The sequence below is a fragment of the Delphinus delphis genome, chromosome 16, assembly GCF_949987515.2.
Source record: "Delphinus delphis chromosome 16, mDelDel1.2, whole genome shotgun sequence".
Lineage (NCBI taxonomy): Eukaryota > Metazoa > Chordata > Mammalia > Artiodactyla > Delphinidae > Delphinus > Delphinus delphis.
Window position 1 is genome coordinate 48,262,717 of NC_082698.1, and position 24,924 is coordinate 48,287,640.

General features: G+C 56.2%; 3 protein-coding genes across 3 annotated transcripts in view; 1 reads left to right on the forward strand and 2 right to left on the reverse strand.

Moving 5' to 3' along the window:
* Nucleotides 1-621: 621 nt before the first annotated feature.
* Nucleotides 622-5,334, reverse strand: SNCG (synuclein gamma). The gene is made up of 5 exons (XM_060033700.1): nucleotides 5,114-5,334; nucleotides 4,240-4,281; nucleotides 3,789-3,916; nucleotides 1,081-1,152; nucleotides 622-839 (listed from the first exon to the last, which is right to left on the reverse strand). Exons 1-5 carry the CDS (start codon nucleotides 5,232-5,234, stop codon nucleotides 819-821), a joined length of 384 nt encoding a protein of 127 aa, XP_059889683.1. The 5' UTR covers nucleotides 5,235-5,334; the 3' UTR covers nucleotides 622-818.
* Nucleotides 5,335-6,361: 1,027 nt separating this feature from the next.
* On the forward strand, nucleotides 6,362-22,559 carry MMRN2 (multimerin 2). The gene is made up of 7 exons (XM_060034667.1): nucleotides 6,362-6,542; nucleotides 14,931-15,059; nucleotides 15,147-15,253; nucleotides 15,353-15,433; nucleotides 16,180-16,344; nucleotides 16,527-18,308; nucleotides 21,188-22,559. Exons 1-7 carry the CDS (start codon nucleotides 6,385-6,387, stop codon nucleotides 21,571-21,573), a joined length of 2,808 nt encoding a protein of 935 aa, XP_059890650.1. The 5' UTR covers nucleotides 6,362-6,384; the 3' UTR covers nucleotides 21,574-22,559.
* A 171-nt stretch (nucleotides 22,560-22,730) lies between these two features.
* Nucleotides 22,731-24,924, reverse strand: part of BMPR1A (bone morphogenetic protein receptor type 1A) — a 149,990-nt gene continuing 147,796 nt past the window's right edge. The window contains exon 15 of the transcript XR_009522450.1: nucleotides 22,731-22,805. The gene's annotated coding sequence lies outside the window, so the exon portion shown is untranslated. The remainder of the gene's footprint in view (nucleotides 22,806-24,924) is intronic.

Genomic DNA, 24,924 nt, shown 5'->3' on the forward strand with positions numbered 1-24,924 from the left:
GCTCAAGGCTGGGTGGGACCAGGCGGGAGGAACCCTGGGGTCACGTCCTTCTTCGCAGAGGAGGATGCAAAGAGTCCCTACTATGGGTTTAGACTAACCATCTTTGAAAGTTACCATCTGCTCCAGGGAGGGGCGTTAGGTGTCCCTGTTCCCAGAAGGAACTTTTCCACCAAGGACACACGTGGAGGGAAGGCCCAGGAGGCCCATCCTCACCCTCTGTCGTCAGTGGGGTCCATTCTCAGAGGGTGAGCCAAAGCTCAAAACCTGGGGCATCCCGGCCTCATGCTCCAGCGGACAGTGTGTCCTTGAAGGTGTCTGCCCGAGCCAAAAGCAGGGCTGCCACCTCCATGTGAAAAACCAGTGGAGGTGGCCTGGTTTCAATCCCTGGTCGGGGAACTGAGATCCTGCAAGCCACGCAGCATGGCCGAAAAACAAAAAACAAAAAACGGCAATGGCGGGGTGGCGGTGCAGGGGGACTCCCTGAAGGCAGTGCCCGCTATCAGTAGGTTCCAGAAACGCCCAGGTGTTCCCGTAGCATACCTGGCCCAGCTCCTGTTCCCAGGAGGGCCCAGAGGGCAGCTTCATGAATGAGGCAGCACAGACAGGAGGCCTGAGCAGGTATGCAGTAGGGATTTGAGTTTTATTTGGAATCATTAAAAAAAAAAATTCATAGCAGCATCGGTGGGGTCAGAAGGACCAGAGGGGGTGAGGGAACAAGGGAGGCAGGTGATGGTGGTGGCGGCAGCATGGGAGGACTAGCCTGTGGGCAGCCAGGGGAGGACGTGGGGACCATGGCCTCCGAGCTCACCTGCAGCCCTCTAATCTCCTCCACTCTTGGTCTGGGAGAGAGAGAGACTTTCACACACAGCTCTGGGGCCCCAGCCCTCAGTGGCCACCCTGGGCGGGGTGGGGACAGGTGTCATCTGTGCCCCTCTGCCCTGAGGGGGTCATCCATGAGGAGACCTCACACTCAGGCTCAGGGGCCTGCAGGTCAAGAGGCTCCCTTGAGGGCTCTGGGGCCCCAGGAGGGAAGCAGCTTGCCCAGGGACCCCCCTGTAACACCAGGAGCCCAGGTCCTACCGCCTCAGCCACTTCCTCTTCCACTTTGGGCGCCTCGTCCTCCTGCGAGGGGGCAGGTTGCTGCAGGTCCTCCTGTGGGAAAGCAAAGGGGATGTGGGACCAGGTGGAGGGCACAGAGTCCCCAGCTCCTTGCATGCAGGGCCTTGTCACCCTGGCCTCAAAGATGAGCAGAGGCCCTCATCATCTTGCTCTATGTGGAGGGCTGGAGGTGACGGAGGTATGAGGGCCAGACTGACCTTGGAGGTGATAGAGCCTCACGTAAGGATTCACAGCGGGGGCTCTGCCTGATGATGCCAAGGCCTGCCGGGGGTACCAAGTACCCTTGAGCCCAGCTTCACCCCCAAAAGCAGATGCTGAGTCACTGACAGTCCCTGGTTGGGCCTCCTCCATGAGGAAGCCCAGTGAGGTGGAGTGGGCAGTGGCCCCTGAAGCACTAGGCCTGATCCCACCCTCAGCGTTCCTGAATCACATGATCACATACCCTTGTCCTCCTGTGACCCCAAAGAGCCCTAGGAGGAGGTGCATGCTATCACCATTCACATGGGGGCCCTATGCCTAGAGAGGCCAGGTATCCAGCTTAAGGTCTCGGAGGTCAAAGCAGTGAGGCTTGCAGGGATCAGGTCTGGCTTGCTCCAGGCCCAACCCTATCCCAGTAGCATGAGTGCCACCCACTTTCCTTCTCCCTGCCTCCTGGATGGGCACTGGGCTCAGGCAGGTCTGGCTGGAACCAGCAGCGGTTATACGGTCCTCTCCCACTTCCTGTCTCCTTCTATCCACCTCCACCCGGCCAGGCGCTTGCCTGAGATGGCGGCCTGCCTGGGGGTGGTCGTGTGAAGCTGGTAGGCTGGGCCAGACTGGGTGATCAGCTTGGACACTAGTCTCAGCTCCGACCTCTGGAGGGTCCTGCCACCTCTCTGTTACCATGGGGCCATCCTGCCCCTTGGTGGACTGGGGCAGCCAGAGTTGGGGCAGGCTCTCCAGGCAAAGGACAGGTGGCCGCCTACCTAGTCCTGCTGCCCCAGGGTGGGGGCATGAGGCCAGTGGCATGAATGGTCAGACAGACTGGCAGTGCTGCATCCTTCTACGGTTCACTGGAGGGTGAGTCACGGCTGGTTTTTGGGTGTCACCAGGAAATGTCTTCCTTGGGGTAGCTCCACGGGCTCACCAGCCCTCCTCCAAAGTCAGAGAGGAGTGCCCAGGCTTCTGCTCAGAGGTGCAGCGGCAGCCTGGCCCCATCCCAAGGCCTCTTTTGCTGGGGGATGGGGGAGGGAGGGGCCTGGGATCTCCTGGGGTACATTTGGGTAGTGCCCAGAGGCACTGATGATGTAGTCACCTCCCTTTGTCGGGTGCTCACCACGAGCAAGGCGAAGCTGCTTCATGGGGGCCATTTCCCTGCATCATCTCAGCCCAGTGAAATGGATACTCTCAGCCCCACCCTCCCCCCACCCCAGGCATTTTACAGCTGAAAACATGGAGGCCCCGAGAGGTCGAGTAGCTTCCCAAGGTCACAGAGCTAGGACGAGGCAGAGCTGGGAACCAGGAGCAAGGGCACCTGCCTGTTCCTAGGATCCGGAGACCTTGTGCTGGCCCTGGAAACAGACGCCTTGGTGCTGCCCCCAGAGCCAGGGGCAGGGTGACCCCCCACCCTTCCACCCACCCACTCCCTGGAGCAGGGATTCTTAGTGTTGGGTGCCTGGGACTCTACAGGCCCCTCGGGGCCTGTGCCAGGTAGGAGAGCTTTCTAAAGCACAGCCTCGTACAGAGCTGAGACGGCACATCTCTGGAATAGGAAAACCTCCTGCCCACAATGCTCCCACCATGATCTCCCGATCTCCTGCTCAGAGTCTCCCTTTCAGAGCACAGTCTCGGGACCCAGGCTGCCCAGAGAATTGCAGGCTCACTCAGACTAGCCATGGGACCTTGATTACCATATCTCTCTGGGCCTCATTTCCACACCCTGTCTCATGGGATTTGGGGCCAAAGAAATGAGTTAGTAGGTGTAAAATGCTTCAAGCAGAGTCTTTCTGTGGTGGGTTCTGGGACAGTTCTCCCAGCCAGCCTCCACCCCCTGGGAGTGCTCCCCCGCTCCTGTGCTCTCTGTTGCCCGGCGCGCGTGCGTGCGCGCGCGCGCACACACACACACACACACACACACACACACACACACACACGGGCACACTCACACCAGGCACGCACACACGCACGCTCGCAAAGGTGGAGGCAGAGGGTGTGGTCAGAACCCTCACTCTTTTTCCGTCACCAGGGGGCGCTGCTTCCCTGCTGCTCCTTGGAGGAGGAGGCCCTGCCCCGCCAGGCCCGGAGGGAGGCTGGACACTGGGTTGGCGGTGACCCGGCAGCTCTGAGCTGGTGTCCACTGCCCGTGGGAGGCCGCCCGTCACCACTCGGGGCCCTCAGGACCCCGCTTTCGCTAGTGGAATGGGGTGTCTCCTAAATGCTGAGCGCCGTCAGGAGAATGTGGTTTTGAGCCTCATTCCAACTGGGCCCCACACAGCTCTGCTCACAGGGGTGGTCGTGACGATTCCAGGACTTAATGGATGTGACAACACCAAACGCAGACCAGGGCCCCTGAGTCTCCATTCCCCTGCATGTCAGTGGGGTGATAGTGCCTCCTCCCCAGCTGGCCTCCCTGGGGCCCAGGGGAAAGGATGGGACAGGTCTGAGGGCCAGGGCTGGGGACCAGGTCTCACCTTGCGCACCACTCTGGAGGTGATCGCGATGTTCTCTGCTTCCTCTACGGTCTTGGTGGCCACGGTGTTGACACTGGAGACCACGGCCTCGCTCACGGCGTTGGCGTGCTCCTTGGTCTTCTCAGCCACTGTGGGAGGAATCTGGCTGGCTTTGGCCCTGACCCCACCCCACCCAGGCCTGGCCTTCCCGTCAGGCCAGAGCAGCCCCTTTCCCAGGGCGCTCAAAACGCTGGCTCTACTGGAGACCTTAGGCTGTCCCCTTTCTGACTCCAGGGGAGCTCTGACGACGATGGGGGCAGTCCACCCTGGGTCTAGCCCCAGATTCTGGAGAAATCTGGGTCCGTATACAGCAGGGGGGAAAGGAGGTGCCTGGGCTTGGGCCTTTAGCACCAGGGTGCAAAAGTCCCTGCACGTCCTAGCCTCCATGTCCCCGGGTACTGGGGCTCCTCACCTGAGGTCACACTCTGCACAACACCTTCCTTGGTCTTGGCTCCTGTGGAGGAAGTGGAGATGTCAGCCCAGTCCCACTCCTGGTGTTGGGAGTGGGGGAGTGGGCCAGGCAAACACACCACAGAACAGCTGGACAAGCTGCAGGGTCAGTGGGAGGTAAGGATGGTGTCTGGGGGCCGGCCATCCTTTCAAAGGCCACTTCCTGCTGTGTCTGGAGGAAGGGGACGGATGGGAAGTGGACAGGACAGGATGGGGGGACGAGAGAGACCAGGCCTGAGGTAGGGTCTGGACCTCATGTGGGTATGGCCTGGGCCTCGGAAGCAGCGCAGGACAGGGTCAACGAGAGCTGAGTCATCGGCTCAGCCTCCTCTTCGGAAGGAGCTGATGGGGGTGGGGTGCACGGGAGGCTGGACAGAACACTGAGGGCTGGTCTCATCTCGCCTGACGCGCCCCTTCCCTCTGGGCAGGGTGGGGGCCCGTGGCCTGGCTGCTGAGCCCCTGCTTGCTCAGTCCGCGGGGCTCCAGGCTCAGTGTGGCTTCTTACCCGAGTTAGGGGGCCTGTGGGTGATGCTGGGCGGGGGCGCTGGTGTGCGCTGGTGTGTGCATCTGTGTGCGCACAAACAGGTGTGTCTGAGGGCTAAGTGCCTCCCTTGCTGTTCTGTCCCAGAGGCCCCTGGGGCCCTGAGGAGGCCAAACAGACAATGGGGTGTGCGGGAGAGTGGCGGTCCTCCAGGGCTGGGAGACCCTGACTCAACTGCCACGTCCTCATCCCTCTCAAAACGCCTCCCAGGGGCTGGGGGATAAAGTCAGGCCCAGGTAACTGAGCAGCCACCAAGCTGCCCTGCCCCGCCAGGCCCTGCCACGCCCAAACTCACCCACATACATGACGCCCTCCTTGGTCTTCTCAGCAGCCTCTGTCACCCCCTGCTTGGTCTTCTCCACGGCGCCCACCACACCCTCCTTGGCGATGGAGAAGCCCTTCTTGAAGACATCCATGGCTGTGGGCAGGGACGGGGGCCTGACTCCCCGGGCGAACTGTGACTGGAGCTGGCTCGAGTGCTGCCGCAGCTGCTGTCCCTACTGCTGCCTCTTATTGCTGCCAATGAAATAATGATGATGCAGCGGCGGCTGATGGGAGCCCAGCCAGCCCAGGGGTGGGGGCGGGGAAGGAGGGAGGGAGGAAGCAGGCTCGCCGCCCCCTTCTCCCAGGGTTCCCGAGCCCCTGCTGGCTCAACCCTCCCCTCCCGTCCCCTGCCCTCCCTGGAGGGGCCACAGAGGGCCGGACACATCCTTATCCATCACTGCCCTTCATTCATTTGCCGCCCTGCGCACCCACAGGGGCAGCCTTGACTGGGTGCTCCCAGGCCTGGGGCTGTTGTATCTGTGTACATCTGGGGCAGAGAGGGGTCACAGAGGGGGGCAGGCACAGAGAGGGGAGGTGCCTCTGTTTACCAGCGTCCCAGGTAGGGCAGGGGTCAGGACCAAGCCGGTCTGTCAGGCAAGAGTGGCCAACCTCCCAGACTGGCCTGGGCTACCCAACTTCTCACCAGCACCACGGATGCCCCCATCCTGGGGCTCGGGCAAGTCCAGGTTGGGGAGCTGAGCCACAAAGAGCTGACCCAGGCCCTGGCCCCAGCTACAGACTGTGCGACCCTAGGACAGCTCCTTTGTCCTTCTGAGCCTCCACCCGTCTGCTGGCTCCCACTGCCCAGTGGTGAGAGGTGCTGAGTAGGCACGAGTGCCCCCCACTTCCTGGCCACCAGCGTGGATGGGCAGCAGGTTCCCTGAGGCTGATCCGACCGCTTCCTGCTGCCCCGCCTCTGTGCTGGTGCGGTTCTCCTGATTCCCATGGGGACACGCTTGGTGGAGCTACCTCCCCCCGTGTCTCCCGCACCCCCAGTGTCCCAGACCCGCGTCCTCCCAGGGCACACGGGAACTGGCCTGCGTTGTTGGCTGCCCCTGTGGGGACCAGGCCGAGGGTGAGGGGGGCCGGACGAGACTCACCGGGTGGGCCGGCCCAGGCTACTTCCTCTCTTTGTTGTCCCCGTGCTTTTTTTTTCCTTCTGAGACTTAACTTGAAGACAACGTCACCAGCGCTGGTAGTTTCTGGAGTCACCCACAGAGGCTGAGTCCGCCCCAAGCCAAGATGATCCTGACACTGCTGCTCAGCGTCGGGGGGCCCCTGGGCTGGGGGCTGCTGGGGGCCTGGGCCCAGGTCCCCAGTACCAGGTTCTCCGATCCACACAGCCCCAGGCCACCTGGGGTCTGGAGGGCAGAGGCTGAGGACAGGGACCCCGTCAGACGGTAAGGAGGGCCTGGACCTGGGGGAGGAAGTGGTACAGGATCTGAGTCCCAGCTCAGCCAAAGCAGGGACTCTCTGGACTTCAGTTACCCATACGTGAAATGGGCTCATACTACCTACCTGCTGGACCAGCTGTGAGGCTGAATGAGGTGCTAGGTGGCAGGCTCCCCTTTAGGAGGCCACCCCCAGCCGGCCCGGACTGGGTACCCCAGGGCCCAGCCTAAGGACCACAGGAAGTTCCCCGCCTACCCATGGCAGGGAAGGGGCCTGGAGGTTGGACAGGGCGGGAGCACTCTATGCCATTGACCACCGGGGTGCTGAGGGGCTGGGGTTCTGGAAGTTTCTAGCTGACCTGGGAGTGGCTCCTATTCTTCGAAGTAAGTCAGTTCTGAAAGCTGAGCCCAGTTGAGGCTGGCGCGGCCTAAGCCACAGAAGACAGATGCTCCCGGGGACTGGACTTGGATCTGAGCGCCCAGGGGGACCGGCATGGGCCCTCATCCTGGCCCTAACAGTCGAGCAGCGAGCAGACAGGGTGCCCTGCTCTATTTCAGGAACGAAAAGGAGGCTGTGGCACCCAGCGAGCTCTGCTTCGGCAGCCCTCTGGAAATGGGCGGAATGGTGTTATGGCTAGACCAGGACACCCTTTTCCAGCCTTTCTGTGTGTCCAGGGCCAGGGATCCTCCTGCTGATAAGGTGCTGGGAATGCGGGTCCCTCCTCAGGGTACCCCTCAGGCAGAGCAGCAGGTGCCATTTATCGGACCCATCCCTGGGCTGGGCATCTTGCCACGTGTTACCTCAATCCTCCTTACAGCCCCGGTTACAGAGGAGCCTGGGGCTCAGAGAGGCTAAGCAGCTGGCTAAGGTCACACAGCTGAGGAGAGCTAGAACCAGGATCTGAGTCTGACTCTAGAGATCATACTCTGGTCCCAGTCCCAGGGGTGCCTATTCCCCCCTCCCCCTCTCCGCCCAAACCAGACTTGGTTGAGGGCATCTATAAGGATTTGGAGGGTGAGAGGGGCCAATTTACGAGTCTCCCGTCTGGCTGGCCGAGATTCACCGTCACGTGGGCCTGGCCCAAACCTTCCTGGGACAGTTCTCATACAGCTCTGACACTTCAAGGTGAATGTGTTTGTTAGACACTTGCCCGAAAGCAGATCTGACCAGGGAGAGGCAGGAGGGTGAGAGCAAGCGAGTGTGCACTGCCGCTAGGTGATGGAGGGGCGGGCCATGTGGGAGGAGAGGGGAGAAGTTGGCCTGGAGAGACCCCCTTTCCTGCACCATTCCCAGTTCTGCTCAGAGCTGGGAGGTGCACATGGCTCTTGGTGGGGGAACCCAGTCACCCAGCTCTGATTTCAGGACCAAGGATCCAGCCTTCCCTCCCCAAAGCCCCCAACTCCAAGCCCCTGTCTCTGGGTGGCCGGCCTCCCTCTGATGAAAGGGAGTATGAGGGGCCCAAGCGGCTGGGCAGGAGGTAGGAGATGCTTCTCTTTCTCCCCCACTCCCACCCCGGGGCTGTGGGGAGAGACTGCGTTCCATTAGCCCCAGGGAGGGTGGGTCTCCGGACTGCTCAAGACCTGAGGGGGTCACTCAGCCATGGCCTGGTGGTCTCAGTGTGTGCAGGTGTGTGTGCAAGGGTACCCTGGCCCGGGAACACCCAGGCAGGAGTCCCAAGCCCTGGTCCCAGGAACCTCCAGGGGGTCCCATCGGGCCTGCTGGTCTCCTGCCTACAACCCAAAAGCTGCAGCCCCCACAGGTCAAGCCCAGGTTGTCGAGGCCTCCGGAGGGTCTGGTGAGAAAGGAAGGAAGTGCCGCGCGGCTTCCTCAGGCTGATTGCTTCCCGTGTTCCCGTGAGGGGAGAGGCGGAAACGCAGCCCCAGCCCTGCTCCTGCTATGGGGAAGGGGAGGCGGACAGGCTCTCCACAGCCAAGCAGGGGCACCACACCACCCACGCCACCCGCCACGAGCCTGGCGGGCCTGCCCCCTGGCTGCCAGAGCCAGGGCCCTGCCCTGCATTTGCCCCTCATACCTGTATCCAGGGCCTGGGGGCCAGGGTAGGCCCTGGACACAGACCCAGATAAGATGCCTTGTGGACTTCCCTGGTGGCACAGTGTCTAAGACTCTGCGCTCCCAACGTAGGGCACCTGGGTTCGATCCCTGGTCAGGGAACTAGATCCCACATGCATGCTGCACCTAAGAGTTCGTGTACCGCAACTAAGGAGCCTGCGAGCCCCACCTAAGACCCGGCGCAACCAAATAAATAAAGATAAATAAATTTAAAAGAAAAAAAAAAGACCCTTTGAAAGGAGAAGCTCGAACAAAACAATGTGGTGCTGGATGCCAGGTCTCAGGATGCGGGAGGGACATGGCTGGTGCTCCCTAGGTCACCCAGGAGCCCGTGGGGCTGGGCCCAGTGAGCCAGCAACGTGGGTATTCGGACTTTGTGGGGAAGAGGCTCTTTCTTTGATCCCAGGTTTTCGTGGGGGTGGGGAGAGCAGGAGGTTAGGATGTGGGTTCCTCAGACACATGAGCGCTTCCCAGGCAGGACTGAGCCTGCTGAGGGGACTGAGCTAAGACCCAGGCAAGGTGCTCCATCTCCACATTGTTGTGACAGTACTGCAAGGTCGCCCCTGTTCTCTCCACTTTACATGTTGTGAGGCTCAGAGGGGTGGGGTCGCCACCAGGGGCCACACAGCTCCTAAGTGATGGGTCAGGCCCACATCGGCTGGGCTGCAAATCCCAGGTGTCCTCAGTTCTGTCTCCCCTAAGAGGGGTGGGAGTGTAGGAGCCGCTCCTCCCAGCAGCCCAGCTGGCCCCGGTCACCAGCATCAGTGTCTCCACAAGGAGCGTTTGCAACTTTTGCAGCTGGGAGCTTGTGGCCCAGAGGAGTCACGCATATCTCTGGAGGTCACACAGGAGCAGAGTGGAGCCCAGACCGCTGGTCTCTGGGCCAAGCTGTACCTCCTGCACCTGTATCTGTTCTCCAAGGCACAGGGCCCTGAGCACTAACAGGGAAGAGCCCCACTGGCGTGAGCTATGCTCAGGGATGGACACCAAGTGGGCCTTGGGCTCCTCTGTGGCTCAGAGACCAAGCCCGGCAAACTTCTCCCATGGAGTCATCACAATCACAGCCGCATCCAGGACCTCAGAGAGCCAGCATGCTAAGAACACAACTTCCTTCCACAGAAAGACTTAAAGGGCAGTCGGAGGTACGTTTTACTGGCTGGTTAAGAGGCACTTAAGTGTCCCAATGGGCCATAGCGGCAGCACATTTATAATTCAGGAGGCTCAGGCTAACAGTCCATTCCCTGCCAGAGGCTTTCTCTGCCTTCCTTATAGCTTCTCCTCACGGAGGGGCTGGGAGTGGGAGTCTTCTCCACACTTTCAGGACTGGAAGAAGGGCCTTGCTCAAGGTCACCCTGAGTCCAGGGACAGGGAAGGGAGGAGAGCCCAGGCCTCCCAGTTCCTATTAGAAGCTCCAAGGGGGGCAGCAGACTCTTTCCTGCCTGGGGCAGGAGGGCATCAGAGGCCATGTCAGAGGCCCAGGACAGGCCCAAAGCAGGCTGGAGACCCTCACGCTCATTTCTAGGCTGGCACCTGCCTCTCAGTAGACCACTGGGAGATGAGAGTGCCAAGAGGGCCAGGGCCCGAGGCCAGGAGGCAGTGAGAACAATGGGGTGCTTCAGCGAGCTGGGCCGGGGGCTCAGTGTACCAGCGAGAAACCTCCAAGAGCCGGAGGAAACCAAAGCAAAGGTCAGGAATGTTCCCAGGCTTCTGGGCCAGCAGCCTGTACTGTGCCAAGGGAGGGGAGCGTGGGCAGGGAGAACGGCGGCTGCTGGAGCCTGAGGTTTGGGCAGGTCAGGAGAGAAAGTTCCTGGGCAGGAAGGGTGGGCGGCACTGCTTCCAGTTCTAGGAACCCGAGGTGGAAAGTCCCGGTCACTCCCTGCAGGCTAGCCCAGACCCGGTGCTCCCAGGGTACAGGCCTCCTGGACCCTCTGCAGCCATTCAGAGGGCACGCGACAAGCAGAACTTAGTTTACAGCGGGTGTTTCTCAGCCTTGCACTATTGACATTGCCAAATACACCTGGGGCGAATCCCCTCTCCTCCCAACACACGCCCCGTTGAGAACAACTGGTTTACAGAAATAACTTCTCTCTAGGTCTGACCATGTTCCAGGAATTTCCATGGGGCCCAGGGCAAGGTGCGGGCTGCAGTCGCTGATCCTTGAAACAGTCTGTGCAGGTGGCCACCTTGCCCCCCGGCCCTAACCTCTGGGCCCAGCACTTTCACAGTCCCCTATTTCTGTGTTGAGTGCACATCCTTTGCTTCCATCCTGATTTTCACATGTCCCTTTTACCATTTACTAGTCCCTCGGGGATGTACGGGTCTCTTCCGGGTCTCTGTTCCCACTGACTGGCTTGACAAATCTTGTGCCAACGTCCCACTGTTTTCTGGATTGATTTTATTTTTTGGGCCACACCCGCACAGCTTGTGGGATCTTAGTTCCCAGACCAGGGATTGAACCCGCACCCTCGGCATCAAAAGCGCAGGGTCTTAACCGCTGGACCACCGGGGAATTCACGTCCCACTGTTTTCATTCCTTGGCATTAGAGTCAGTCATAACAGTTAGATGAAGAACTCCTCATTCGTTGTCTTCCAAAATGTTCTTACCTGTTCATCTGCATTTTCTCTTCCAGATAGAAATTATTTTATTTTTAAGTTTCGTTTTTATTAGTTATACACACACATAAGCAGGGCTTGGAAAACTCTGGCATGGTGGGTCAAATCTGGCTCCCCACCTGTTTTATAAATAAAATTTTATTAGAATGCAGCCATGCCCATTATTTACATCCTGTCAGTGTCGGCTTTCCTGCTACAATGGCCAAATTGAGTAGATGTAACAGTCTGTATGTCCTGGAAAGCCTATGCGTCCTTTTTCCTCCCTGCACACTTCTGGTTTTCCCTGAAATAAACAATTGTCTTTGTTTTAGTTTTTTTCCTTTCGCTTAGTTTTTTTTCTTTTTTTTTTCCTTTTGCTTAGTGTCTTTGTCACCGTTCAATTCCAAACTCTCAGCCAGTTGTCCACATCTGCTCTCCACCTTCATTCCTGTCAGGCGTTTGACCACCTGTGTCTTCTTGGAGACGCCTCTCTGATCCTCCAGCCATGCTCTAGGCTGGACCATTGCTCACTCACCCCCTGCCTGTCATTGTCCTGGGGTCTCCCTTTACCTCCTTTCTGTGCTGGAACTCTTGTTTCCTGATGCCATGATTTCCTGTTTCTTGGTGTTCTCTCTTGTTTTGGTGGAACATTTCTGGCACAGTGGTCCTCAATCCTGGGCTATGCCTTAGAATGACCCAGAGAGCGTTAAAATGCAGAAGACCAGGCCTTAATCCCAGAGAATCTCCTTTAACTGGCCTGGGGTGGGGCCTGTAGGCTCACATTTTTAAAGTGCCACAGGACGCTTCTGATGTGAAGGTCTGATGGCAAGATTGCAAACCACTGCTCTAGTTGCTCCCTGATGAGGGTCCTGGGGAGGGAAATGCTTTGAAATCAATCTGGCTTGTTGAAAATGTCTTAATTTTGTGCTCCTTAAATTGATAATTAGGCTGGGTATAGGATTCTAAATTGGAAATAATTTTCCTTCAGTATTTTGAAGGTGATTCTCCACTATGTTTTAGTGTCTGGTACTGCTGTTGAGAGGTTCAAGGCTATTCTATTTACTGATATGTGTGTGTGTGTGTGTGTGTGTGTGAGAGTGTGTGTGTGTGTGTGTGTGTGTGTGTGTGTGTGCACGTGCTGGGGAGGGGCTTGATTTTTTTCTCTGGAAAGTGTAGAATCATTCTCATTCCCAGAGTTCCAAAATTTCACAACGATGTGCTTTGCTGTGCGTTTATTTTCATTGTATTGTGGGTAACTAGTGGGCCCTTTGAATCTGAAATTCCACGTCCTTCTCTTCTGGACTATTCATTTGGTTGTTTTCATCAGTGATTCCCTCCCTCTGTTCTCTCTTTCTGGAACTCCTATTGTTTGGATGTTGGATTCCCAACACTGGTCCTCTATTTTTCTGATCTTTTCTGTCCTATTTTCCATCTCTGTTTGCTCTTCTTTTAGGGAAATTTCTTTAACTTTACCCTTTAACATTTCTATTAAATTTCTCTTGCATTTCTACCATTATAGTTTTAATTTCCGAGGGTTCTTTTTTGTTCTCTCAGTGTTCTGCCCCCATTTTTAAAGGGGCTTCTTTTTCTTGTTTCTGGAACGCAGTAAGTTCTCTTATCAGTCTGGGAATATTAATGCAAATCTGGGGGGAAGTTCTTTTCTCCCTGCACAGTCTTGGTTTTCTTCAAGTTGATTTTCTTACATTTGCTCGTTTTGACCTCCCACTTTTGTAAGAGATTTTCCTCAGGGGTCATCATTGGATGTCTGGCCGCTTAAGAGTAGAGAGGCTGGGAAGCTGATTGGAAGCTGGGTGGATGGGTGATCTGTTTTGTTATAGGATGCTCTGCTGGGCTAGTTCACTGGGGGGAACCCCTGGTGTCAGCGTCTTTAAGTTTTTCCCCTCAAGTGGGGTCAATTTTCTGAGAAGCTTTTTCAGTCTGCAGCCAAGAGGGTAAAGGCCAGCTGCCAGGCTTCTGGGAGCCAAGTGGGAAGGCAGGCTGCGTGGTCTCAGCACTCAAAATAGATAGAGTCACTCAATCCCCCTCAACTCACCCCACTGCCGTCCCCAGCAGTATCCCTGTGTGATGGTACCTGGTGGGCCCGGGGCAGAGATCAGCTCCAGAGAATTAAATCGCAGCCTGAGAGCCACTCAATCACCAAGGGCCCTGAACATCGCCTCCCAACATCTCACAAATGTGGTCCTTTCTCCTGAAATCCACCACCATGGTCCAGTCAGTCCACGCTGCCATTATCTCCCACCTAGACCCCTGACACCACCACCTACATCTTGCCCCCTCCCATCCTTTCTGTACCCAGGAACCAGGGTGGCTCTTCCATGTCACCTCCCTGCTTAAGCTCCTCCACGGCTCCGCATGCCTTCAGGATGGAGCCCTGTCCTCAGGGGGCCCTCAAGCCCTGCACGGTCTGGCTTCTCCTTACCCCCATCGCCTCTCCTTGGCAGCCCTCTCCGCGCTCCCAGCCTCCGCAACTCAGTGGGGCCACATACCTCTGTCACAGCTCCCAGTGCTTCACCTCATTCCCTCCACGTAAGATGCAGCCTAATCATCCCCTCCTCCCCAAAGTCTCCCCAGGTCCTAGCACCTATCACACCACCTGAGACCACCCACTCTCCCTTGGGACCCTGAAGAGAAGGTCTGAGCCTCCACATTGGCACTGAGCCGGAGCCCAGCACCCGCTCTCACCAGGTGCTACATCGAACAGAGCCATGGAGGTCATTACCACTTGCAACGCTGGAGAGCTCTGCTCCGAGAGCTGACGGCGTGGAGAAGGGCCTTCTGACCTCTTGCTGAGGGCATCAGCTCTGCCCCCAGATCTGTGAGCTGGGGCTCTGCCAGCAGTGAGCAGCCCTCCACCCTGGATGTACGGCAGCACACGCTGGTGGAGGGCACAGGAGGCAGGGTGACCTCCCGGGTGTTCAGGATGCCGAGTGTGACCCCACACCACTCGTTACAACCTCAGTGTGGGTGGCCTTTTCCACAGAAGGAACTGCTCGGCCTGGCTGCCTTCCCCTACAACTGTTTGAGAGTCCATTTCCACAATGGCCATGATGGGGCACGACCAGAGCAGGCGCCCTCCCCGCAGCCGGGTCTCCGGTGAGGAAGGATGTGGGTGGTAATGGGAATGGGGCAGGCTGCCAGGGCCGCCAGAGCGGGCAGGACAGCAGTGTTCACTGGGCACTTGGGAAGAGCCAGGCACTTGATACTCCTTTGTCCACTTGGAGGAGAGTATTATGATCTCCATCGTGTAGATGGGAAACGAAAACTCCCTAAGTGCCTCACTCGAGGTCACACAACCAGAAAATGTGAAGGATTCGAACCCAGGACTCTCCAGCCCCAGCAGCACCACGCTGCCTCCCTGGCACCAGGAGAAACAGAGATCCCTTCCTGACTCTGGTGGTAACTCTGTGATTGCGGGGGGCGGGGCTCCTGAGCCTCTCTGTGCTGACCCGGAAGTGAGGGGCGCTTCCTGGAAGGCCACGGAGCAGGTGCCCTTGCAGGCGGGGTCTGTGGGGCTTTTGCTCTGGAGCAGAGGAATGGATAATGCAGAGCGCTCCCTTCTCAGGCTAATGGATTCCAGAATCCCCCAGACTGGGTAGGGCAGAGAGGCAGGGGCGGTGGAGGGGGCGGGGCGCTCGGCACTGGCTCCCTGCTGACCTCTAGCAGTGGGGGGCCTGGGTGTGGCTCAGCAGCCCTCTCTTCTGGCTTTTTTCCAGTAACTGGTGTCCCTACCAGAAGTCCAGGCTGGTCACCTTCGTAGCTGCTTGCAAAACAGAGAAATTCCTCGTCCACTCACAGCAGCCATGTCCACACGGGGCTCCAGACTGCCAGAAAGTGAAAGTCATGTGAGTCGGGGTGCAGCAGGGTGGGCTATTCGTCCAGGCCCTGTGCCGGCTCCCCCTAGAGTCGCTGAGCCAGCCGTCTTCCCGCAGGTACCGCGTGGCCCACAAGCCGGTGTACCAGGTCAAGCAGAAGGTGCTGGCCTCCGTGGCATGGAGGTGCTGCCCGGGCTTTGTGGGACCCGACTGCCAGCACCACGGTAGGGTTCCCTGTGATCCCCCTTCCCCCTTGACCTCTGACCCCAGAGGTCATGCAGCCCCTCTGACCTCTGGTGTCAACATCTGATGCTTCTCTGCAGATCCCAGGGCGATTCCTGAGCCTGAAGATCCAGGTGATAGCCTCCAGGAGCCTTGGGATGGGCCAGTTGACTTTGAACCTGGTATGCTGCTTTCCTGGAAGGAACAGGACGGACAGGCGGGAAGAAAGAACCCATGTGCCCAGGGCTCTTCTCCTCTGATAGGGTAGTGCCATTTCAGAGAAGCTATGTCCCCAGAATCAGCAGGGGTCCCTCTGTGGCCCTGTGTCACCCTGCCCCCACACCAAGGCAGCCAGGTTCCAGGGCCCTCAGTGACTTGCCTGCTGGCCAAGCACACGCACCCTTTCCCTTGACCCCATTTTCTGGGAAGGACAGCTTCATCCGGCACCCTCCTTGCCCCCTGAACTGCATAAGCTCCCAAGTCCTGGGAGAAGCCTCCCCACAGTCCCCCTAACCAGGGCCAGGAAGTCATGCTGTCCCTGGTGATGATCAGCACAGCAGAACCACCAAGTGACACCACTGGTGAGGCTTTCAAGGCCGGGCCATAGTTGGGATGGGGAATAAGTTTCATCATGCGGTGAACTCCTATCTATTGACAAGGGCTGACTAGAATGATGTCGAGAAGCCGTGCCCCTGTGACTGAGGAGGAAAGTGTGCCACGGTGGATTAGTCATGTCTGCTGTGGGTTTAGGGGGCAGGGTGAGGGCTCACTTGCCATGCATTTGCCCTTCTGGAGTTAAAGGCTTCTAAGCTCCTGCTCAGAGGACATCAGGACACAGCTCCCTGTTTCAATCCCCAAATTTCCTCTCTGCACCTCATGTTCTGCCCAGGCCTGGGAAGTTAGACACTTATGTCTCATGTGTATTCAGGCCACCGGGATGCAGACATCAGCGACATGGTGGAGCAGCAGGAACGCCGGCTGGGAGATCTCCAGAATGACATTCACCAGGTGGCAGACAGCCTCCCAGGCCTATGGAAGGCCCTGGCAAGCAACCTCACAGTGGCAATAACTGAGGCAAATCAGACAGAGCTTGGTGAGTGGCAGGTTCCATGGGCTGAGGAAGAGCCCAGTCACATCCTAGGGGATGAGTGGGAGGGCGAGCAGGAAGGCCCATACCTCAGAGCCCCCACCCCCACCCCCCCCGCCTCCTCAGTCACCCCCTGGGGAGGCTGTCTGCTCCCGAAGGGCTTGTGTAAACACGTGCATCTGTTGTAGAGTTTCCCGGCAGATCCTTGGAGCAAGTGCTACTGCCCCACATCAACACCTTCCTGCAAGGACATCTCAGCCCCATGTGGAGAAGCTTCAACCAAAGCCTGCACAGCCTCTCCCAGGCCATAAGAAACTTATCTCTTGATGTGGAGGCCAACCGACAGGCCCTCAAGAGGGTCCAGGAGAGCTCTGTGGCCAGAGCTGACTTCCAGGATCTTGGTGCCAAATTTGAGACCAAGGTCCAGGAGAACACCCAGAGGGTGGGCCAGCTACGGCAGGATGTGGAGGGCCACCTGCATGCCCAGCACCTGTCCCTGCACCAGTCCCTCTTGGAGGTCCAGGCCGATGTGGACACCAAGCTGAAGAAGCTCCTTAAGGCCCAGGAGTCCCCGGGGGTCAATGGCAGCCTGGTCCTGGTGGCAGCAGGGGCAGCAGCGAGGCCGGAACCAGAGAGCCTGCAGGCCAGGCTGGGTCAGCTGCAGAGGAACCTCTCTGCACTGCATGTGACCACTGCCCACAGGGAAGAGGAGTTACAGGGCACCCTCGCAGACATGAAGGCCACCCTCGCCCAGCACGTGGATGAGATCAAGGAGCTGTATTTGGAATCCGATGACACCTACGAACAGATCAGCAAGGTAGAGCGGCAGGTGCAGGAGCTTCAGGTGAACCACACAGCTCTGCGCGAGCTGCGGGTGATCCTGATGGAGAAGTCACTGATCATGGAGGAGAACAAGGAGGACATGGAGCGGCAGCTCCTGGAGCTCAACCTCACCCTCCAGCACCTGCAGGGCGGCCACGCGGACCTCATCAAGTACGTCAAGGACTGCAACTGCCAGAAACTCTACTTTGACCTGGATGTCATCCGGGAGGGCCAGCGGGACACCACGCGTGCCCTGGAAGAGACCCAGGTGAGCCTGGACGAGCGGCGCCAGCGGGACGGCTCCTCCCTGCAGGCCCTGAGCAGCACGGTGGCTGCCCTGTCGCTGGCGGTGGATGCGCACCAGGCGGCGGCCGAGCGGGCGCGGGCCGACGCTGCACGGCTCCGGAGTCAGCTGCGCACGCTGGGCAGCGAGGTGAGTGCGCTGCGGGCCGCCGAGGGCGAGATGCGACGCGAGATCCGCCGGCTGCACGGATCCTTCGCGGCCCTGCTGGAGGACGCGCTGCGGCACGAGGCCGTGCTGGCCGCCCTCTTCGGGGAGGAAGTGATGGAAGACATGTCCGAGGAGGCGCCCAGCCCGCTGCCCCTGCGCTACGAGCAGATCCGCACCGCCCTGCTGGACGCGGCCAGCGGGCTGCAGGAGCAGGCCCTCGGCTGGGACGCGCTGGCCGCCCGGGTGACAGCCCTGGAACGGGCCTCGGGGACCAGCGGGCAGGCCGAGCGCCCGGAGCCCAATCGGGACGCGTCGCCAGCGGCGGCCGGCGGGCCGGATCTGGCTGGGCTAGTGCAGGAGCTCCAGCGCCTGAGCTCCCGCATGGAAAGCGTGGGCGAGTGCTGCGAGGCTTCCTGGGCCTCCTCCTTCAACAGCTCCCTCGAGGGCCTTCGCGGGGAGCTCTCCACCACCGAGCACGGCTTGCAGCGGCACCAGCGCCTCTTCCACAGCCTCTTTGGGAACTTTAAAGAACTCTTGGTAGCCAACATCAGCCTGGACCTGGGGAAGCTGCAGGCCATACTGAGCAGGAAAGGGAAGAAGCAGCAGAAAGGTCTGGAAGCTCCCAGGAGGAGGGAACAGAAGCAAGTGGAGTCTTTGGAGGATGCGCATGTCAAAGGGCCGGTGCTCTGGGATGCAGGTGAGTTGTCCAGCCTGGGAAGGAGGCTGGGGGAGTCTAAGACTGTGCTCTCTGCCAACAGCGCTTCTGCCTCAGAGGGGGCCGGGGTGAAAGAGAGCAGGATGGCCATCAGTCACCACTACTCAGGACTGGCTTTGCCCTTAACCCACCTTCTATTTAGGACTAGGGAGGGGCCCCTTAAGCCACCTGGAGTATTAGGAGGTAGAAGTCACATGACTGAACTGTCAGTGAGCAGGCAGAGCCCAGCACGGAGATGCTTGAGGCTCCTATATACACCAGTGGTTGCCCGCCACTCTTAACTGTAGAGCAGGGAGGGGGGATGCCTCTCTCTCCTCCATAACGACACCCTCAAATCCCTCCAGCTCAACTCTTCGCCCAACCCCGCTTCACTCCCCATGTTTCTTTAAGCTTTCCCCTGTATACAAGTGAGTGTGTGGATAGGGGCTGGTGTCCTCTGCCATGGGCAGCACCCCACAAGAGGTGAATACAGGGGAAAGCCATGGGCCCCAAAAGGAGCTCGTTCTGCTAACATAGTGGACCCATGCTGCTGCTCTGAGCCAGGTCCCCCACAATGCCTTTCTTGGGCTTTGCCATGTTGAATTATCACAACAGCTCAATGACGCGTTATCACTGCTGCCATCTTACCTGAAACAGGGTTAGTCAGGCAACTGTCCTGCTCACACATCTAGTAAGCGGCACAGAGGAACCCAGTCTGGCTGTCTCTAGGGAGCTGGCTCTTCGCCCGTGAAAGGCCCTTGACTGGCCTCTGCAGGGCCCTGGGAAGCTGCCTCTGAGGCTGAAGGGATGAGCAGCTAGCCTTCCCAGCCCCTCCCTGAGTATGGCCCTGAAAAGTGGACCCCTACACTCTGTGCCTCAAGTGACTCTACCCTGCCAGAGAGGCTGGCCTTGGAGCTACGGCCGCCTTCTCACCCAGACCTGGGGCTGAAGTACAAGGCCGCCATCTGGGCCGTCTATATCCTCGTGTAGCCTGGCACGTGGGCAGTCCGAGGCCTTGCTGAGGATCCCACCGCAAGCCTGCCCTGCTCCCACTCACTCCTCCCTATGGCCCTGCAGGCCAGTGTCTCCCTGGGAGCGGTGGACATGGCACAGGCTCTAGCACCACTTACGTGTCTCAATTTCTTCCTCTGTAAAATGGAGAACCACTACCTTCATCAAAGGGTTGTCAGGAAGACTAGCAGATACATTTACCAAAAACCTAGCACAAGGCTTAACCTTTAGTAGAAACCAGTCAATGTTTCCCCATTTCTCCAGCATTTTCAGGGCTGAGGCTGTATCTACCTACACTCTTACATCTTTTTCTCCCTTGTGAGTGGTGCAAGGCCTCAACTGCCTGATAGTTTAGGTATCTGGGTTTACCACTGCAATATTTTGTTACTTAAAAAAATTTTTTTCCTTAAAAGTAAAAATCCCCCCTTATTTGTCTTATGGGAAGGCCAAAGGGCTTGACTCCGCGCCCTGCAGGGAAGACCACTCTCAGTCCACCTGCTGGCAAATCAGTGAAGCACAACCCTTCCACCAAGGAGCACGTCGGGCCCCTGGCTGGCCGTGGCGCTCCACAGAGGGCACGCTAGGCCGGCCTTGCTTCGGCGGGGTGAGCGCGCCACCTCCTGGGTGCTGGGGTAACTGCAGAGCCAGTCTTTCTCACACAGATGGGAATCCCAGCTATTCGGAACTAATTCTCAGAAAATCTTCCAGAACTAGAGAAAAGCAAAATTTTGTCATTCACGAGGTTGCTGTTGGACCGGGAGCCAAAGAGCGGAGGCTCTAGTTCTGGGACCAAGGTCACTCACTGCTATGCAAATTGCTCCTCTTTTAGGCCTTGGTTTCATCCCGAGAAGTGGGGAGCTTGGTCTCAACAGAGAGGGGTGTGTGTGTGGGGGGCACAGAGAGCCCACAGCTTGAGGGAGCAACAAGGGAGCACGTGAGGAACATGACCTCATCAGTGCCGAGGCCAAGGTCGTGGCCGGAGCCCAGCAGGACTCAGCCTTCCCATCCCATCTCCTGGCCAGGCAGCCCGGCTGGCTCCTTCCTCTACACTGAGCGTCTTCTCTCGCTCCAGGCCTGTGCGTGGGCCTGGCGGGCCGCTCGCCTGTGTTCTCTGTTTCATCCTCCTTAGATTGGCCAAAGTGCTTCAGGTGGGAAGAGTACCAGAGGTCAGGAGATCCACAGCTCCCAGCTTGGTCATGTGTGTCGTCTGGGGCAAGCTTTCCCTTTCTGGGCCTGTTTCCCCCTCTGTAATCCCAGGGCTCTGAGCAACATTTTGAAAACATTAAAATGACCAGCTTGAAAAGACTTTTCTTCCCTGGTCCCACCTGCGTTTTCCTTCTCTCCCTAGGGTCCTGTGCTAAACATCCAGTAGGAGCTACCCTTCATTCCTTAATTACCTCACCAGGGTTAGCATTACTACTTTGCAGATAGGTAATATTTTCTCTCTTTCCCCTGGAATCTCAAGATCCCTAGCAGGTGGCAGGAATCTGGGAGTCAGAGACCTGGGTTCCAGTCCCCGCCTGCCACTGATAAGCCATCTAGCCTCGGATGCAAGTTAACCATGCAAGACTCAAAGTCTCCTCAATCAGGGTACTTATCTCTCAAGGATGTTGGAAAGAAGGATCAAACAAGAAAGTGCTTTGTTAAAATGTACACCAGTAGAGACAACAGACTTGTATTTTCCTTTCTCTCAACTAGTGAAATACTGAGAATTGGCCAGTTAGCTCCCAAGATACATTGCTACTAGGAATATCTGGGGTATCTAGAAATGGGACCTATTTCTAATGTTAAGAAGGCGAGGAAGGCAGGTATAATTTTCCACCAGAGGGAGTGAGGGGCTGAGCCACTAACACTTTCCTCCTGCATTCCAGGCTCCCCTGTGGCCTTCTACGCCAGCTTTTCAGAAGGGACAGATGCTCTGCAGACAGTGAAGTTCAACACTACTTACATCAACATCGGCAGCAGCTACTTCCCTGAACATGGCTATTTTCGAGCCTCTGAGCGTGGGGTCTATCTATTTGCAGTGAGCATTGAATTCGGCCCAGGGCCAGGCACCGGGCAGCTGGTGTTTGGAGGTCACCGTCGGACCCCTGTCTATACCACCAAGGAGCAGAGGGGTGGGAGCCCAGCAACGACCTTTGCCATGGCTGAGCTGCAAAAGGGTGAGAGAGTATGGTTTGAGCTAACCCAGGGATCAATAATGAAGAGAAGCCCTCCAGGCACTGCATTCGGGGGCTTCCTGATATTCAAAACCTGAGTACAAGGCACAGCTCTGACCAGACATTGTGGACTTATCCAGCTCACCTTGGCCTGGGGCTCAGGCCAGGGTTGGTCTGGAGACCATGCAGTTGGTCTAGCTCTTCCCTGGAAACCTTCTGCAAAGACAACGTGGTATTTGTGACCTCCCTCTAGACGCACTGGGTCTGGCTGTTTTTTAACGATGAGAAGGACTGGAATGCTTCTCTCCGGGCAAGACTTGGTCCGGGGACATGTGAACCTTGGGTTGGCGTGCCTTCCGAGGCGGCATGGCTTGGATTCCAACTCTTGGCCGTACCCTGTGTTCTATAGCTTCTTTGGTGTTTTGCTCCTCCTGTGGTTGGAAACTTCCATATAACACTTTAAACCTTTCTCCTGCTTCCTCTTCTCCTTCATCTTATGCTAGAAAATCATTCTTTCCTAGAAAGAATATGTTTAAATGGAAGTGACATTTTGGCCAATACTGGAAGCCAGTCTGCACGCACTGCAGGGCAGTAGGAGAAAACCAACCTGTTTTGGTATCTGTCAGTCAACAATGGAGACAAAGACCTGGTTGAGCTAACCAAGCGAAACAAACTTAGTATCTTTTCCTTAGTTTCAGTCCTTCCTTGAATTTATCTGTAACTTTAATTTGACTTCTTTTTCTCCTTGTCTCATGCTGGGTAAAGCCCAAGACATGCCAAACACGAACTAAAATGTGTATAGCCTTCACCTTTTTTGCTTCCTCCAATAGCTTATGACCACCCTAGTTCTTATTAGCATTTCTAACCAGGAAGGGAGCTGAGGGAAGAGAAGGAAGACTAAAAATCTCCCTCAACAATTATCAACTTTGGAATAAAGTGAAGTCCTTCAGATCTCTGCCTGGTTTGCAGAGCAAACCAGGATGGCGAGCAAAAGGATTTGGTAAAGTAGGTAGAAATTTGGGACAAAATCAAACTATTTAGTATGTGATTTTCATTACTCCAGGCCATATGTGACTTCACAATTCCAGTTAATCCTACATAAAACACTCAGAGGCTTCCCCAGTATCCACAAGAATACTGGCTTAGACAGTACGGCTTACAGTTGTGGTTATTCCTACAATACCAATACATGGTTTTCAAAAACTTACAGGTCCTGACGCAAACAGCCTTGAGAAAGCAGTCATCTACTTGTCAGGAAACATTTTTATTTTGGTAGTAGGTATTCAGTATTTGTTGAATATACCTCTCTCCATACGAAAATCAGATTGGTCTGGGTGACGAAAAAGGACAGAGTTGGTTGTCAGGGTTCCCAGCCCTTCTCATTGTTTCCCTGGGCTCATGGATTCAAAGAATTGTCCCTTAGAATTTATTTACCATTAAGCTTGGTGTGCTTGAGGTGCTAAAATATTCGTGTTAAAAGGAACAATATGCCGGGCCACTCTGCCATTGATGGTTGACCTTGGGGTAAATCACGACCTCTCTTGAACATCTCCATCTGTAGTATGAGGTGGTTAGTCTAACAGCTCTAAGTATCCTGGTATTTTATTTTCTTGACCACAGGTTTGGCTCTTGCCTACCTGCCCTTCCCTCTGGCCGGGGCCTCCTGCCCGGTACGGCTCAGCTACAAGACCAATCCTGACCCAAGGCGTGATGTATCTGGGCCACTCCTGACCAAAGGTTGGAAAGCCAGTACCAGGTCACCCTTGCTGCTAGAAAGACAACACTGTGTCTTCTTTCTGCTCAGTCCTGCTATTACTGGTCAGGCTGTGCTGATGACTAAATGGAAACATGCGGGTAAATATAGTCTTAGCATTTAAGACTTTCATTTGGAATTTACTGCATATAATAAGCAGAGTGAACTGATCTCCTCTATAAGGGGCACATGTCTTGCAACCCTCATATGGCTAGTGCTATTCAATAGGGAGGTTATAAATGAAAGTGCTAACTGGTAAACTGGCCAGCAGCATGGATAAGTCACTCCAGAATTTTCCGGGGTGAGAACTAGAGAGACAACGGTTCTTTTAAATAGGGTGCTTTCATTGCAAATTTTACAAAACCTTAATATCAAGTGTAAATTTTCTGTTTAAACACTTCAATAACTAGGACCCCAGATTAACAAGAATTCTGACATTCATTTGATAGATTTCTTATCTCCATTAATATCTCTGGGTGGAGAATCTGTTTGAGTGCGCTGTTACCCAGGCGTCCAGAACAAGACAATGACTGAGCACAGAGTGGTATCAGACTTTCCCAAACCCAATGGAAAAAAAATACACACAAAAATACTCCAAAATATCATTGGAAAACAACAAAGAGTATCATAAGCAGGTCAGGAAATTTTAGTAATTCCTGGAAAACAGGAAGTAGAAGGGAACAAGCAGAAAATGAAACAGCAATAGGAAATCATAACTCAAAACATTTGAGAGATGGGAGTGATTTCAGGGGAGCTCAAACTCAAACTCAGCCCCTAACACACCCGGAGGGGTCCGTGGAGGAGAGGCAGTCAAGGCAGTGGGCAGTCAGTCCCAGCTGCCCCTTGTCTGAGCTAAGCAGCAGGCAGCAGTGGCCTCTGTTTTGAGCTAGAGCGGTGCCCGTCAATCCCGAGCTCTCAGTTACAGGGCAGCTACTGACACTTGGAGGTAAGAACCTCCCACACCCAGAAGACACGTGTAACCTTATCACAATCCAGACTCCCAGGAGTGAATCTAGAGCTGTGCCTCCACAAACTAGTACATGTCAAAATAACTCCCTATTTCAGAAACACCGTGAAGAGGATATATGGTCTATAAAAAATGCTTCTCAAAACTCCCCTTTCCTCTCATACTCTGAAGCACCTCTGGTCTCCCATGATGTTTCTCTCGAAAACATCACCAACTCCTCTCCCAGCTCTAGCCTAAGCACCATTCCTCTATCCTCCTTCATCAAGGAAGTTCCCCCAAACCTAGCCCAACAATGACAAAACTCTTTTCTGGGGAAGGGGAAAGGTACACAAGCAGAGTGAGGAAAGCCTGAATCCTCTCGAGTAGGTAAGAAGAGAGCAAAGCATTACTTATTTTTGCTCTAACAGCTAGTCCCATCACTCCTTGATAAAAACAGGAAGCTGAGGAACACAGAACTGGGGTGAGCAGGGGTTGACGAATACACAGATGAGCAACTACTCCAAACTGCTAAACATCTGTGGGAAACTAGTCTCATGGACAAGAGGTTCCAAACTGAAAACTTTGGAATATGTAAATCTCTAGAAAGAATACAGGAAACTGGAAATGTAAATTGATTATTTGCCACCCAGATCCTGGTTTCCAAATATCATCCTCCCTAAAAGGAACCAAAGTGCCTTGGAGAAATGGCTGACCCAATGGCAGGGGCAAGGAAAGTACCAGATGAGCTTG

What these genes read in the sequence shown, in the direction of transcription:
- SNCG (XM_060033700.1), bottom strand. Translation starts at nt 5,234, where the DNA reads ATGGATGTCTTCAAGAAGGGCTTCTCCATCGCCAAGGAGGGTGTGGTG. An exon ending in GGAGGGCGTCATGTATGTGG is followed by an intron (nt 4,282 to 5,113) that starts GTGAGTTTGGGC and finishes CTTCCTCCACAG; the next exon opens with GAGCCAAGACCAAGGAAGGT. An exon ending in CCTCCAGAGTGGTGCGCAAG is followed by an intron (nt 1,153 to 3,788) that starts GTGAGACCTGGT and finishes GCTTTCCCACAG; the next exon opens with GAGGACCTGCAGCAACCTGC.
- MMRN2 (XM_060034667.1), top strand. Translation starts at nt 6,385, where the DNA reads ATGATCCTGACACTGCTGCTCAGCGTCGGGGGGCCCCTGGGCTGGGGG. An exon ending in ACCCGACTGCCAGCACCACG is followed by an intron (nt 15,254 to 15,352) that starts GTAGGGTTCCCT and finishes GCTTCTCTGCAG; the next exon opens with ATCCCAGGGCGATTCCTGAG. An exon ending in GCCGGTGCTCTGGGATGCAG is followed by an intron (nt 18,309 to 21,187) that starts GTGAGTTGTCCA and finishes CCTGCATTCCAG; the next exon opens with GCTCCCCTGTGGCCTTCTAC.